The following is a 16,581-nucleotide window of genomic DNA, read 5'->3' as shown; positions in this document are numbered from 1 at the left end:
TAAGGTATAATGAGCAGGGCTAGAGGCTCTACAGTGAAATAAACCAATAAACACTAACCAGAACAGCAATGGACAAGGCATATTGACATTAACTTCTTGCGTGGAGCCATGCCGGATCCGGTAGCGTAATCATAGCCTCAAGCTGAATACACAACGTTAACTATTCATGAAAATCGCAAATGAAATAAAATTAATATGCTAGCTCTCAAGCTTAGCCTTTTGTTAACAACACTGCCATCTCAGATTTTCAAAAATCTGCTTCTCAAGCATAGCAAACTAGCATTTGTGTAACAGTACTGATAGCTAGCGTAGCATTTAGCGTTAGCATCAGCAGGAAACATTTTCGCAAAAACATTAAAATAAATAATTTACCTTTGAAGAACTTTGGATGTTTTCAATGAGGAGACTCTCAGTTAGATAGCAATGTTCAGTTTTTCCTGAAAGATTTTTTGTGCAGGAGAAATCGGTCCGTTTGGTGCGTCACGTTTGGCTACCAAAAAAAACGAAAATTAAGTTATCCAAACGCCAAACTTTTTTCCAAATGAACTCCATAATATTGACTGAAACATGACAAACGTTGTTTAGAACCAATCCTCAAGGTGTTTTTCACATATCTCTTCAATGATGCACACTTCCAGGAACGATACTTCTCTGTCTGTGTCGCATGGTAAAATTATTGCCACAGAGTTACGCACCAACGTAGACAAATGACACCGGACGGGCCCCTGGCAAATGTAGTTTCTTATGGCCAATCTTCCAATGATATGCCTACAAATACGTCACAATGCTGCAGACATCTTGGAGGAACGGCAGAGCGCATAAGCTCGTTCACAGCATATTCACAGCCATATAAGGAGACAATGGAAAACAGAGCCTCAAAAATCCTGCTCATTTCCGGTTTGAAGTTGCATCTTGGTTTTGCCTGTAAGATCAGTTCTGGGGCACCCACAGATAATATCTTTGCAGTTTTGAAAACGTCAGTGTTTTCTTTCCAAAGCTATTATATGCATAGTCAAGCATCTTTTTGTGACAAAATATTGCGCTTAAAACGGGCACGTTTTTTATCCAATAATGAAATAGCGCCCCCCTAGCTTCAACTGGTTAAGGAGAGGCATGCTTAGCCGAGTGATCATAAGGGAGTAGTGAGGTTGGTTGGGGTCACGGCGATTCAGACAGCTAGCCGGGCCATGGGTAGCAAGCTGGCAGTAGATGGAGGTCTGTTCTTAGCCACCTCGTGCGTTTCCGTCGGCAGATTAGTGGGGTTCCGTGTGGTAGAAGGGACCAATCCAATTGGCAAAATAGTTATAGTGGCCCAAGAAAATTAGGTCCGATAGACCTATTCAAATAGCAGCCGATAAGACAGCTAACGATTAGCGGGCCGCAGATGGGCGTTCAGGTAACATTGCGACGGAGGGGCCATTCAATTGTACAAATCTAAAAGTAACTTCCATTGACAATATGTAACAATAGCATACATAAAGCCACTCGAATAAAAACATTGCAGCCTGTAGAAAATATCCTATAAATCACATTGGCTACGCATGACCTGTTTTAACTATTCACTTTGTCTGGCTTGAAGCTGGTGCTAGCAAACTTGCAACATTTAACAAAATATTCTGGGCACTCAATTTCCTGGGCCACTGAGCTCCGGAAAGACACAACTGCGGGTTAGTTGCGTAAGGGATAAGAAGTAATCAGGTAGGCCTATTTTATGACGTTTCCACCGATTCCGAGCATGACATTTTTTCCCCCTTTCACTCTGAGTGGTTTTTGAAAGGGAGAGAGCAGGAAAGATTTTTCAAATGGGCTACGTAGAACTATTTTCATTCTCAATGGATGTAAAAACAGACTTTGCTTTGCGTCAAACAGTAGGTAAACAAATTACTTTGAGAAGCTACACAGTGATGTTGAGTTAAGACAATCAGAAATAGTATCAGATCCTCAAATGGGCATTTATAAGTCTACATTTTCACGCAAGCCAGGTAGCCTAAGCCTACTTCTATGCGTAATCCAGTGTGTGTGCTTACTCAAGATTGACAGGAGCGCTCCAAACAAGACAATTAATGAATTGACAACTTCTAAATAGAATAAAAATAAACCAAAACTTCTCTCACAAGTGTAGCCTAGGTTGTACGCTCTGCAAACAACGTGTCCACTCCTACAATGGCAACAGTAAGACTGTAGTATAAATAATATATTGAATGCATCAACAGAAATTAGCGTAATCAAACAAATATTATAGATTAGAATTGATGGTAATTTGAGGTAAATGTGATACTGGTGTGCCATCCCCGTGGCATCCTCGTGTGCCATACATGTTTTAAATATATATTTGCCACTGCTCGACTAAAAAAAATCTCGGCCAAACAACAGACCAAACAATCAACCAGTCGACTAAAAAAAATCCCCATCAAAATCTGTCTGTTTTAATAAGCTGGAGATGTTTTTTTTTGCATGGGATGCGTCTCAATCCACGGCATCCGCCGATATCGCCCTTCTGCATCTGCGGTGAAAGGTTGCAGAGCTAGAGGGGTGTTAGTCAGATTGAGACATCACAAAAATTAGTCTACTCATGAAAACTACTGTTACATCCGAATGGTTTGTTCTAAAAACTATTATGACCTCTCTGGAAAGTTGACTCTCACAAACACGTACTTGTCTGTTGGTTTGCTCACACAATTTGTCTGATGGTTCCCAGTACTAGTTTAAAAAATTAATAGAACTATATATGGAGATAGTTTAGTACCTAAAATAAGGGGTTAAATTCATGTCCGTGTTTCCCCATCTTATTTCTCTCAGATAGACAGACACTTCAGAACAAACTTCCTTTTTGACTATCTTGTTGTTCCATGTAGTGAATCTGTTATTCAATGCATTTCTATGGGCTAATGGCAATAATGCCAAATGTTTCATCAAATTAGCCACCAGCTTAGACTCTAGAGGGTTAATCTTTGATAAGGAAACTGGTCCTATATGCCACTGAATATTGTTTATGTCTGAGGCAATGTCCCTGCCTGGACACACTGTCAGGTTTAGCTCTTGTGGTCAGAAAGAAGTACCTCAGTGCTGTCATTCTTGGTCATGGGTCTGAAACTGCCTCCATGCTGTGCTTTTCAGTATGATAGTCAGCAGATGTCCTCTGTCTCACCATACAGTAGTGTCATTCAGCTGTGTCACAGCAATAGCAGAGCCATTAGTAAGCCTTCCTCTCTATGTGTGCAGCTGTGAATATTGGAAAGATTTGACAGGCAGTGGCCAGGCAGTTGAACGGTTTAAAAGCTCCAGAAGCAAGTTTTGATTCTTCGTAATGAAGTCCCACGACGGCCCTTATTCTGAGAAAAGAAAGCGCCTGACTTAAAGTACCATTTTAATATTTGATCACTCTCACGTCTCAGCGCTGTGTGCAGATTACACTTTTCTGATTCTCAGCAAGTCAATATGAGAAAGTCTAGCCAGTATTGGGAAATGCTTTTGTTGTTTCAACAAGGCTGGTGCAGTGTTTTCAAAGGAATCCTATCAGTTCTTACTTTGTTATCACTCCCAAAAAAGCTGTGTGTATTATGTAAGGAAGTTATTTTGATGGAAACTGTCTCTTACGGACAGACTAAACAGCCTGCGATTGTCTCTTAGGGAGAGACTAAACAGCCTGCGTTTGTCTCTTACGGACTGACTGATTTCCTGCGATTGGTGATAGCCGGTTGCCTGATGACTCAAACATAATTTTTCCCCTGCTCTATGTTTGCTACATACTTCAGACTGAGACGGCCTGTCGTTGAAGTCGTTTGTGGGACATCAAAATGAGGGGTGTTGTACAAAAAAGTAATCAGCGATTGGATCATCCCCTGCCCCCCCACCCCTTCTTAGTCCCCACAGCCCGTACGCCCCCCTGAGCCCAGTAGCCCTGGCGGCTGTCATCGCAGGGCCAGTGTGTGTGCTGTGCTTTGTGCTGCTGCTGGTGTTCTACGTGTGCCACAGCCGCTCTGTCGTCCACCGCCGTGTGCCCAACGAGGAAGACCCTACCATGGACCACCCCTTCCTAGCTGACGGCCACACCCTCAAAGACCTCATCTACGACATGACCACCTCAGGCTCCGGATCAGGTGGGTTTTGTAGTTTGATGTACTGTACATTTATCACACTCTTTGGGAGATACATTTTCAACAGATGGCTGAGCTTAGAGGTGTAGCATGGTCTATTACAGTACCCATAATGCTCTGTACAATATGTCCAGATTTATCCTCAATTAAGATGTTCCTGAAGCTAACATAATAGCGTCCCATCTCTTTACCAATACAGGTTTCACACCTTGGAGTGCTATAATCTCCCTTAGGATGGATTAAAGTATTCCATCTAGAGGTGGGGGGATACTTTGAGGATTTGTGTCATAGTTGTATCAGCCCAATGGACAAGTCTGTCTGGCACAGACAAATGTCATTAACTGACCGCTTATGTAAGTTGTTCTGAAAAGGCTTAGAAGTTGTTTCCATAGAGCTGCAATCCTGACCTTGCGAGCTCTTAGTTTCTCATATACTCAGTGGGTTGTATTGAAGAAGTTGTTCAATACTCTTCAATTGTTAAATTCGAAAAGAGTGGTTTGCGAGATGAGAGCCAATATGCTGCTGGAAATGTTCTTTGCTATGACTGATTCAGTGAATGATAAGGAGACGTGTGTTCATTAATACATCAGCTTAGCAGCCGGCTAGGCTGGGACATACTGCTACCAGACGAGGACCATCATTCAATCAGAGAAATATAATCTAATTCATGTTTCCAATCACATAGTTTTGACCTATCATCATAGCCTCATCATACACTCTTACAGCCAACCCTTTTGATGTGTCAACATCTCATGTGTGGCCATCATCCTCTAAGGGCTTTTACATTAACTGTCCATAGAACTTGAGATCAAAAGTTATTTAGTAACTCTTGTTAGGGCAAGTTTGCCTCAAAAATGAACCCTCTGTTGAAGTGAGGTCGGGACAGTATTTGTTTTTCTCTGCCCTCGAACTGGCACGAACTTGCTGGCTATTCTCTCCGCTCATTGCGTTTTAATGGCCAGGTTTAAGAGAATGGAAAGAATGCAGACCAGCCAGGCAGCCGGAATGTGGGCAGAAGCACGCTGTAGATTGTTTTATGTACACATACACCAGATGAAACCAGACAGACAGAGGACCTCTAAATTAGAGAATGAGAGAACATTGAAGACCGTAACTCTTCAGACAGTGTTAATTTGTTCTATTCTCAGATACTTTTTGTTCTACGTCTTTGAAACAGAATAGCTGCAGGTCTGACTGTTGATGTTTTCTTACTGTACAGTCGTGGCCAAAAGTTTTGAGAATGACCCAAATATTAATTTCCACAAAAGTCTGCTGCTTCAGTGTCTTTAGATATTTTTGTCAGATGTTACTATGGAATACTGAAGTATAATTACAAGCATTTCATGAATGTCAAAGGCTTTAGTTGACAATTACATGAAGTTGATGCAAAGAGTCAATATTTGCAGTGTTGGCCCTTCTTTTTCAAGACCTCTGCAATCCGCCCTGGTATGCTGTCAATTAACTTCTGGGTCACATCCTGACTGATGGCAGCCCATTCTTGCATAATCAATGCTTGGAGTTTGTCAGAAATCGTGGGTTTTTGTTTGTCCACCCGCTTCTTGAGGCTTGACCACAAGTTCTGAATGGGATTAAGGTCTGGGGAGTTTCCTGGCCATGGACCTAAAATATTGATGCTTTGTTCCCCAAACCACTTAGTTATCACTTTTGCCTTATGGCAAGGTGCTCCATCATGCTGGAAAAGGCATTGTTCATCACCAAACTGTTCCTGGATGGTTGGGAGAAGTTGCTCTCGGAGGATGTGTTGGTACCATTCTTTATTCATGGCTGTGTTCAAAATTGTGAGTGAGCCCACTCCCTTGGCTGAGAAGCAGCCCCACACATGAATGGTCTCAGGATGCTTTACTGTTGGCATGACACAGGACTGATTGTAGCGCTCACCTTGTCTTCTCCAGACAAGCTTTTTTCCTGATGACCCAAGCAATCGGAAAGGGGATTCATCAGAGAAAATGACTGTCCCCAGTCCTCAGCAGTCCGATCCCTGTACCTTTTGCAGAATATCAGTCTGTCCCTGATGTTTTTTCTGGAGAGAAGTGGCTTCTTTGCTGCTCTTCTTGACACCAGGCCATCCTCAGTATTTGCCTCGCTGTGCGTGCAGATGCACTCACACCTGCCTGGTGTCATTCCTGAGCTCTGTACTGGTGGTGCCCCGATCCCACAGCTGAATCAACTTTAGGAGACGGTCCTGGCGCTTGCCGGACTTTCTTGTGCGCCCTGAAGCCTTCTTCACAACAATTGAACCGCTCTCCTTGAAGTTCTTGATGATCCGATAAATGGTTAATTTAGGTGCAATCTTACTGGCAGCAATCTCCTTGACTGTGAAGCCCTTTTTGTGCAAAGCAATGATGACGGCATGTGTTTCCTTTGCAGATAACAATGATTGACAAAGGAAGAACAATGATTCTAAGCACCACCCTCCTTTCGAACTCAATCAGCATGACAGAGTGATCCTCAGCCTTGTCCTCATCAACACTCACACCTGTGTTAACGAGAGAAACACTGGCATGATTTCAGCTGGTCCTTTTGTGGCAGGGCTGAAATGCAGTGGACATGTTTTTGGGGGATTCAGTTAATTTGCATGGCAAAGAGGGATTTTGCAATTCATCTGATCACTCTTCATAACATTCTGGAGTATATGCAAATTGGCATCATACAAACTGAGGCTGCAGACTTTGTGAAAATTAATATTTGTCATTCTCATAACTTTTGGCCACGACTGTACATCTGTCTCCCTCAATGTTCGTAAAATCTGGCCTTGGATTTATCAACAAAGAGACATTTTGGATCTAATGGCTTGCTTTTTACTCAAGGTCTGCTTGAACTGCTTTCAAAAATATCCTAAAACCCTTGCCTCATAACTGTGCTCTCTCTCCATCCCCTTCTGCAGGCCTGCCCCTTCTGGTGCAGAGGACCATAGCAAGGACCATTATCCTGCAGGAGAGCATTGGGAAGGGGAGGTTCGGGGAGGTGTGGCGGGGCCGCTGGCGAGGAGAGGAGGTGGCCGTTAAGATCTTCTCATCTCGGGAGGAACGCTCGTGGTTCCGCGAGGCTGAGATCTACCAGACGGTCATGCTGCGCCATGAGAACATCCTGGGCTTCATCGCTGCTGACAACAAAGGTCAGAGGGCACATTGGGCCAGCGTTGTGTTCATTAAGGAGAAAACATTTAGAAACAGGAAGGTACTTTCTGAACTTGTCCAATAAGTGGCCAGGTTTTTATTTTCTGTTGTAAAATATGTTTCTACAGTGTGCCTTACTGAACATGACCCAGTACTGGTTCTACTTTCTATGACTTCTATAATGCTCTTAAATTTGTGTCAGTGTACTTAGAAGCCACACATGCCTAAATCAGCTGACAAGCAGTGAGAACTGTGTGTTTGGCTGGGACCCAGACAGTATTGTCAGGATGCTAGCAGGCAGCCTTTCAATGATGAGATAATCTGTTGTAAGTGCAATCATTATGTAAAGTGTTTCCCTGTGGAATAGGATACGGTAGCGCACTCTCTTTCACACTCTCCTCCCTCTGCCCCTCTCGCTGTCCTTGCTCTCCTCAAAGATAACGGCACGTGGACCCAGCTGTGGCTGGTATCAGATTACCATGAGCATGGCTCCCTGTTTGACTACTTGAACAGGTACACGGTGACAGTGGAGGGCATGATCAAGCTGTCCTTGTCCACCTCCAGTGGCCTGGCTCACCTGCACATGGAGATTGTCGGCACGCAAGGTGAGGAGGACCAATCAAATGTGGCACATGTATCCACATAACATATATATAGAGTTATGAAATGTGGTGGTTTTACTCTGCACTCAGCTTTTCCTTTCTCTGTATAGCTATTTTCCTTTTCCACTTCTCTCCCCCCAGGTAAACCAGCCATCGCCCACCGTGACCTGAAGTCTAAGAACATCCTGGTGAAGAAGAATGGTACCTGCTGCATTGCTGACCTGGGATTGGCTGTCCGCCACGACTCCGCCACCGACACCATCGACATCGCCCCCAATCACAGAGTGGGAACCAAGAGGTGACTGGCTGCACAGTAGGGATGACTCCATTTAGAGGATTGGTAGATAGGCTGTGGGTCGACCGGAATTTCTTTAGTCGAGCAGTTGCAATTTTACATTTTTGGTAAGCAAGACTGATACGCGCCTGTCTCAGTGGACTAATCCATTGCAGAGCCCCCTGGGATGGCACGGTCCATCACTCTAAGGCCTCATGTCCACCAGATGCATCAAACTCATGGTGCTCCGGCGGAAGTTATTCATTGTCAATGGAGCAGCACGCAACACACACTAGGCTGCGGTCCTGCGTACCGCATGCTTTATTGTACGGAAAATATGGGCTAGGCATCCGGCAAAACAAAATGTATATGCATCTGGTGGACATCGGGCATAAGACATGTTATGTAAAAATAATTGTACAACACAAATAAATATATTATTTTATAACAAATGTGCTTTCTCCTGCGTTGGATAGCGGTCGCTGTCCACGGTTCTGAAACATCTTCAGTGCACCTTTGAATTGTTTTCTTATGTTCATATGTGCATAATATTAAAGTTAACCAGCATATCGGTCTTGAGAACAATGCAGCAGAGGCAGCAGCAGAGTGAGAAAACAGCCCTTGCCTTAATTGTCTTCAGAAAATGTAGGAAAGAGGAAACGCCAACTTAATTGGGTCTATAATCAATAGCCTAGCTGTTAAATGTTCCTGGCTTTATACATCATCCATATGCAGTGCATTCGGAAAGTATTCAGGCCTCTTGACTTTTTCCACATTTTGTTATGTTACAGCTTTATTCTTAAATGAATTAAATACATCTTTTTCCTCAATCTACACACAATACCCCATAATTACAAAGTGAAAACAGGTTTTTAGAAATGTTTGCAAATTTGTATAAGAAAACAAGAGACACCTTACTTCCATAAGTATTCAGATCCTTTACTATGAGACTTGAAATTGAGCTCAGGTGCATCCTGTTTCCATAAATCATCCTTGATGTTTCTACAACTTGATTGGAGTCAACCTGTGGTAAATTCAATTGATTGGAGAAGATTTGGAAAGGTACACACCTGTCTATATAAGGTCCCACAGTTGACAGTGCATGTCAGAGCGAAAACCAAGCCATGAGGTCGAAGGACTTGTCCATAGAGCGCCGAGACTGGATTGTGTTGCGGCACAGATCTGGGGAAGGGTACCAAAACATTTCTGCAGCATTAAAGGTCTCCAAGAACACAGTGGCCTCCATCATTCTTGAATGAAAGAAGTTTGGAACCACCAAGGCTCTTCCTAAATCTGGACGCCCAGCCAAACTGAGAAATCAGGGGAAAAGGGCCTTGGTCAGGGAGATGACCAAGGACCTGATGGTCACTCTTGACAGAGCTCTAGAGTTCCTCTGTGGAGATGGGAGAACCTTCCAGAAGGCCAACCATCTCTGCAGCACTCTACCAATCAGGCCTTTATGGTAGCGTGACCAGATGGAAGCCATTCCACAGTAAAAGGCAAATGACGGCCCGCTTGGAGTTTGTTTCATGTCTTAAAGTAATGGACTGTTACCAGTCAAAAGTTGACACACCTACTGGTGTGCTCTTATTTTATTTTTACTATTTTCTGCATAGTAGAATAATAGTGAAGACATCCAAACTATGAAATAGCACATGGAATCATGTAACCCCCCAAAAAGTGTTAAACAAATCAATCTATTTGAGATTCTTCAAAGTAGCCACCCTTTGCCTTGATGACAGCTTTGCACACACTTGGCATTCTTTCAACCAGCTTCACCGGGAAGGCTTTTCTAACCATCTTGTAGGAGTTCCCACATATGCTGAGCACTTGTTGGCTGCTTTTCCTTCACTCTGTGGTCCAACTCATCCCAAACCATCCCAATTGGGTTGAGAAGAGACTTGCTTGGGCCAAGAAACATGAGCAATGGACATTAGACCAATGGAGTCCAAATTTTGAGATTTTTGGTTCCAACCGCCGTGTCTTTGTGAGATGCGGAGTGGGTGAACAGATGAGCTCTGCATGTGTGGTTCCCACCAGGAATTATGGAGGAGGTGTTGTGGGGGTGCTTTGCTGGTGACACTGTCGGTAATTTTTTTAGAATTTAAGGGTGGTTACTTTGAGTCTCGCATATAACATATATTTTGATCTGTTTAACACTTTTGTGTGTGTCATACATGCATACACACACACACACAGATGAAGTCGGAAGTTTACATACACCTTAGCCAAATACATTTAAACTCAGTTTTTCACAATTCCTGAAATGTAATACTGTAACAATTCTCTGTCTTAGGTCAGTTAGGATCACCACTTTATTTTAAGAATGTGAGATGTCAGAATAAGAGTAGAGAGAATGATTTATTTCAGATTTTATTTCTTTCATCACATTCCCAGTGGGTCAGAAGTTTACATACACTCAATTAGTATTTGGTAGCTTTGTCTTAAACAATTTAAACTTGGGTGGAACTTTTTTGGTAGCCTTTATTTAAATTGATTGATTTCCTTATGAACTAACTCAGTAAAATTGTTGAAATCGTTACGTTTTATATTTTTGTTCAGCATAGTTGATTTTATTCAAACACATACGGTGTGTGTATATGGAAAAATACACATTTTAACATTTGAAAGAACAGACAACTCTTGGTCGACCAAGATTTTTTGTTGTTGTCAGGGACAGCCCTACTGCACAGGGAAACCATTGTCTGGGGGGATACATCCACACACACACACACACATGTGCCTTCATGTATTATACTTATGCTAAAATGTTTATTCTAAATGTTTATTCTTATGCTAATGTTTTATTCTATTCCACTGAGCCATTTACTTTTGTATTCTTATAATTTATTTCGTATTGTTGCATTGTCGAAGGAACCTACAAGTAAGCATTTAATTGGACAGTGTATACCATGTGTGTCCTGTAAATACGAGTAATATAACTTGAAACACAAAAACACATATAGAAGCACAGACGTATATTTAATGTAATTTGTAATCTTATTTGGATGAACCATAACTTATTTGAGTGCAGGTTACATTGTTTTTCTCTGATGCCTTAATCCACACGGCTGTGTATGCCCTTACTAGTGTGCCGTCAGTATTGAGTCTGTCTGTGGCTTGTGCTCAGGGAAAATCACATCTTAGTCATAGAGCCTGTTGATATTAGATGCCTGTGGGTGATAGTGGGAGAGCTGAGGAGTGAAGGGGGAAAGCGAGTGCTGAGGAGTAGATCCAGCTTTTATCTCTGAAATCTTAAACGGCTCAGTAGACGGAGCAGGTGTTGGCAAAGGATTGAAATCTGATCTGTTTGGTCCATTACTCTACTCAGGTAGAAGTTTAAAGATACCGGTACTTTTTTTTTAAAGATACCGGTACTTTTTTATACTTTTTAGCCAGTAGTTCTGAAAGTAGAGCTCACGAGCTAAAAGTGGTTCCTGAAAATATTGTACTATGTCACATGTGCAGATACAGTATCAGTCAAAAGTTTGGACACATACTCAACCAAGGGATTTTCAATAGTTTTACTATTTTCTACATTGTAGAATAATAGTGAAGACATCAAAACTATGAAATAACACATGGAATCATGTAGTAACCAAAAAAGTGTTAAATCAAAATATATATTATTCAAAGTAGCAACCCTTTGCCTTGATGACAGCTTTCACACTCTTGGCATTCTCTCAACCAGCTTCATGACTTAGTCACCTGGAATGCATTTAAGTTAACAGGTGTGCCTTGTTAGAAGTTAATTTTTGGAATTTCTTTCCTTCTTAATGCTTTGAGTCAATCAGTTGTGATGTGACAAGGTAGGGGTGGTATTCAGAAGATAGCCCTATTTGTTAAAGACCAAGTTCATATTAAGGCAAGAACATCTCAAATTAGCAAAGAGACACGACAGTCCATCATTACTTTAAGACATGAAGGTCAGTCAAGAACTTTGAAAGTTTCTTCAAGTGCAGTTGCAAAAACAATCAAGCGCTATGATGAAACTGGCTCTCATGAGGACCACCACAGGAAAGGAAGCCCAAGAGTTATATCTGCTGCAGAGGAGAAGTTCCTTACAGTTACCAGCCTCAGAAATTGAAGCCCAAATAAATTCTTCAGAGTTCAAGTAACAGACACATCTCAACATCAACTGTTTAGAGGACACTGTGTAAATCAGGCCGTCATGTCAAATTGCTGCAAAGAAACCAATACTAAGGGGCACCAATAAGAAGAAGAGACTTGCTTGGGCCAAGAAACACGAGCAATGGACATTAAACCTGTGTAAACCTGTCCTTTGGTCTAAATTTGAGATTTTTGGTTCCAACCGCCGTGTCTTTGTGAGACACAGAGTAGGTGAACCGATGATCTCCGCGTGTGTGAGGTGGTGTGGGGGTGCTTTGCTGATGACACTGTCAGTGATTTATTTAGAATTTATTTAGCAAACCAGATGGGATTTCCTTTGTTTTTCAACAGGACAATGACCCAACACCTCCAGGCTGTGTAAGGGCTATTTGATCAAGATGGAGAGTGATGTAGTGCTGCATCAGAGGACCTGGCCTCCACAATCACCCAACCTCAACCCAATTGAGATGGTTGAGGTCTTTCAAGGTTGGAAAATCATTCCAGGTGAAGCTGGTTGAGAGAATGCCAAAAGTGTACAAAGCTGTCATCAAGGCAAAGGGTGGCTACTTTGAAGAATCTCAAATATATAAAATATATTTTGATTTGTTTAACACTTCTTTTCTTGTTTCATGATTCCATATGTGTTATTTCATAGTTTTAATGTCTTCACTATTATTCTACAATGTAGAAAATAGTCCAAATAAAGGAAAAACCCTTGAATGAGTAGGTGTGTCCACACTTTTGACTGGTACTGTATGTGCACCACATCATTGACCTCTCTCGCTCTTCTGTGTGCATCTTGCTAGATGTCACTCAAATGACAAGGCGCTAAAACTCATTGGCTAGGCCTCGAATCGCTAGTGGGCTGGCCCGCGTGGGGGTGGGTGGTGTAGGGGAAATTAGCACAGATTCCAGAAAAATTAGCTTTCAAACTAGGGAATTTAAGGTACGACAGTAATTCTGCTCAAATATTATGCTTGTATGAACTACACATTTAAAATATACTTAGTAGTTCCGGAGCATGTCTTTAAAGTATTGCCTGCATTACTTGTATTTTCTACACTAATGCTATTTCTCACAAATGTACATTATTTATGTCTTATAATTAAGAGGACAATGTGTCCACTCCAGTGTGGTTTCCAGTGCTAAAAGGAATTAGTAAGGATGTGAGATTTGATGTGTAAAGGATAGATGCGGGTGTGAAAATGGTTACCTGTGTAAAGGATAGATGCGGGTGTGAAAATGGTTACCTGTGTCAAGCTAAGGCTGTACAGAGGGATGGATGGGAGTGTGAGGGAGGCATGTTGATCGTGATGTGTTGCATCATGGGGCGTGTAGAGCAGTGCTGGGAGGCTTGGCTGGTCTCAGCAGACACTAGCAAGCATTGGGCAGGAGCATGTCACAGCCAATCCCCTTCACTGATGTCGCTCTGCGTCTGCTGCCAACCGTTTCTTCAACGCAGGAACACACACGCGGGCCTCCCACCACGCAGCACTGCACTGCAGTCAGTGACAGTGTGACGGGCTAATAAAAATTCTGAGTGTTGTCTGGGTTTGACCTTTCTTGTGACCTCTAACCTACTATAGCCCTTTTTTCTCGCTCCTGCCCTTTTACTCTCCCACTCTCCTGACGACACTGCAAGGCTCGCCTCGATTAGATCATCTCCTAGTAAAGGATTAGACAATAGACTGAGACTGTACAGGGATGTTTAAATCCAGATTTTAGACCGTCATTGGAGCTTTGGATCAGAAAAGGTCAGTGTAGAATATTCATCTTTAGAACGTTCATGTTTAAACCAGCATAGTACATTCATTACCTCTTAACTGAGAGTACACTTGTACCCTGATCACTCAGGATACTCTTTGAGAATGAAGAGTGAGTAAAGAGCTCATGTTGTCGACCCTGTGTCTGAAAGGCTAAAGAGAACTGTCTGGTGAATGTCTCTTCAGGTACATGGCCCCTGAAGTCCTGGATGACTCAATCAATATGAAGCATTTTGAGTCGTTCAAGCGGGCAGACATCTACGCCATGGGCCTGGTGTTCTGGGAGATCGCACGGAGATGCTCAATAGGAGGTGAGAACCAGTGGTGTTGTGTACTTAAGTAAAAATACTTTAAACTACTACTTAAGTAGTTTTTTTTAGGTATCTGTAGTTTACTTTATTATTTTTGCCTACTTTTACTTCTCTACATTCCTAAAGAAAATAATGTACTTTTTACTCCATACATTTTCCCTCACACCCAAAACTACTTGTTACATTTTCACAGGAAAATTAATTTGTTCCTAGATTCACAGAATTTGTTCCTAGATTGCCATTGGCCTTGTGTCTAATCCCATCCCGTGTCTGTTGCTCCCCAGGTATCCACGAGGACTACCAGCTGCCCTACTATGACCTGGTCCAGTCAGACCCCTCGGTGGAAGAGATGAGGAGGGTGGTGTGTGACCAGAAACTACGGGCCAACATCCCCAACAGGTGGCAGAGCTGCGAGGTATGACATACTATGTGCTTCACTTCCCTTGGGAATATCATCTGTGGAATATCATCTGTTTGTTCTTGGTCGGTCTCTTACCTGTCTGCCTCGCCTCTTTCTCGCCCTCTTTTTTGTTTTTTTGTTTCCTCTATTTTTGTTCCCTCTCCCTATTTGGTCTACTGCCAGAAGCCTTCCCACTTCATCACCAGATCCACTTTCTCTCTGTCTTTATTGATGCAATTTTTATTGCTTGGAAACAGACAATTAGATTACATCCAATTTGCAGTCATAAAGCATCGTAATCTGATCATCATCCCCTGCAAGGTTACAATGGCTCCTGCCAGAGCCTAGGCTTCCCAGGCCGGCTGTAAAGCAAACCCCTGAATTGATGGCCAGGCTGGTGAATATTAAATGGCCCATCAGTCTATTTGTCTGCGGTTGGAGAAAAGAAGCAAAAAAAGTGTGGTTTTAAATCACTCAAAGCTTATTCACTAAATGAACATGAGCACATCAGGGACACATTTGGAGAGATGACTAGAAGACCCATCTTTCTACCAGTCTCTGCTGCTCCTCACTTTAAAATCTATAGATGGACTGGTGTTCTTTCAGCAGTGCTGCTCTTTCTCCCCCCCACACCTGACTGTATTACCAATTCTAAGAATCTTGAAAGCTATTCCCCAACTCGGCTGCGTGAGTGCATACATACAGATGTCGGATCTTAATATGACCCATTTCGTCGCAGGAGAAAAATAATACTGAAGCAGGAGAATTAAAAAATGTTTTTTGAATATTGAGAATCGCCGCCTGCGGGCAGCTGGAAGTGGTGTTTGTAGGCTATACACATTTAACCAATCCAAAGGCAGCTGCCTACCTACGTCCAAAGGCACCTACCTTAGTAGGTATCACTTTTCTATTAGGTTACTGCCACTTGTGAAGTGATTCAAAGGCAGCATCACGTGATAAACCATTCACATTCCACGAGGGGTGAGATGTTTGTAGCCACTGTAGCAGCATGAGCAACTAGCTATTCAGTGACCTAGCCCAAAATGGAAATATCTGATACGAATAACAAGTAACAGAATTGATATCCTCCGTACCTGTTCATGAATGAAATTGACACCAACCAGGATAATTATCCTACGGTATAGGGTCCTCCTCTCGCATATTGCTTGGTCTGCAGCTTCATCGTTGTGGATGTGACTGGTAAGATTCCATGATATCTTAGACAGATTTTTTTGTGATAGCTAAATAAGCTTGTTATTACATGACACAGATGTTCAATATAACATGCTTACGTTTGTCGGTAACTAATATTGAAAGGTAATATGATGCCATCTAACTAGATTAGAAGGCCTAGGTTACTTCATCCTAATGTAAGCTAAATCCATTGGATACAAAACAAATACTGGCATGTGATAACAGGATAACATATCCAATATAAATGCATATCAAACAGGAATAAATGTTCAATAGAATGAATTGTAATATTATTGGTGACTTTGTCTCTCCTTGCAGGGGAATAGACAGATTAACTGCAGTCACCAGATGCCCAAGCCTCTAAACTAGAAACATGTGGACATCAAGACTTTGAATAAATGTTAACATTTTTATTGGTTTTCCTCTATCTGTGAGTCCTTAAAACACAGTCTATTGTTGAAGAAGTAATTCCCAAGTGAGGGATATCCCGGAGATGAACCTCTAACATTCATAAACTTGTTCAGTACATGAGTGCACATTTAATAGACAGGAGTTTACAGATTTTTGTTCCAGTTCTTCACGAACACTTAATTCTACTACACCGAACAAAAGTTTAAACGCAACAATTTCCAAGATTTTACTGAGTTACAGTTCATATAAGAAAATCAATCAATTGTAATAAATTCATTAGGC

At 42.1% G+C, this 16,581-nt stretch overlaps 1 protein-coding gene across 2 annotated transcripts in view; it reads left to right on the top strand.

The window, feature by feature from the left end:
* Positions 1-16,581, top strand: part of LOC118394719 (TGF-beta receptor type-1) — an 88,762-nt gene that overhangs the window by 52,842 nt on the left and 19,339 nt on the right. The window contains exons 3-8 of one of the 2 annotated variants that reach the window (XM_052463800.1): positions 3,874-4,100; positions 7,003-7,233; positions 7,672-7,839; positions 7,978-8,134; positions 14,170-14,294; positions 14,579-14,709. In XM_052463800.1, the coding sequence (XP_052319760.1) occupies positions 3,874-4,100; positions 7,003-7,233; positions 7,672-7,839; positions 7,978-8,134; positions 14,170-14,294; positions 14,579-14,709 (1,039 nt within the window). Of the gene's footprint in view, positions 1-3,864; positions 4,101-7,002; positions 7,234-7,671; positions 7,840-7,977; positions 8,135-14,169; positions 14,295-14,578; positions 14,710-16,581 lie in introns of both variants that reach the window. The other variant, XM_035788197.2, reaches the window with a different exon arrangement.

Source organism: Oncorhynchus keta, chromosome 15, assembly GCF_023373465.1.
Source record: "Oncorhynchus keta strain PuntledgeMale-10-30-2019 chromosome 15, Oket_V2, whole genome shotgun sequence".
Lineage (NCBI taxonomy): Eukaryota > Metazoa > Chordata > Actinopteri > Salmoniformes > Salmonidae > Oncorhynchus > Oncorhynchus keta.
This window is presented reverse-complemented; position numbering and strand designations above follow the sequence as displayed.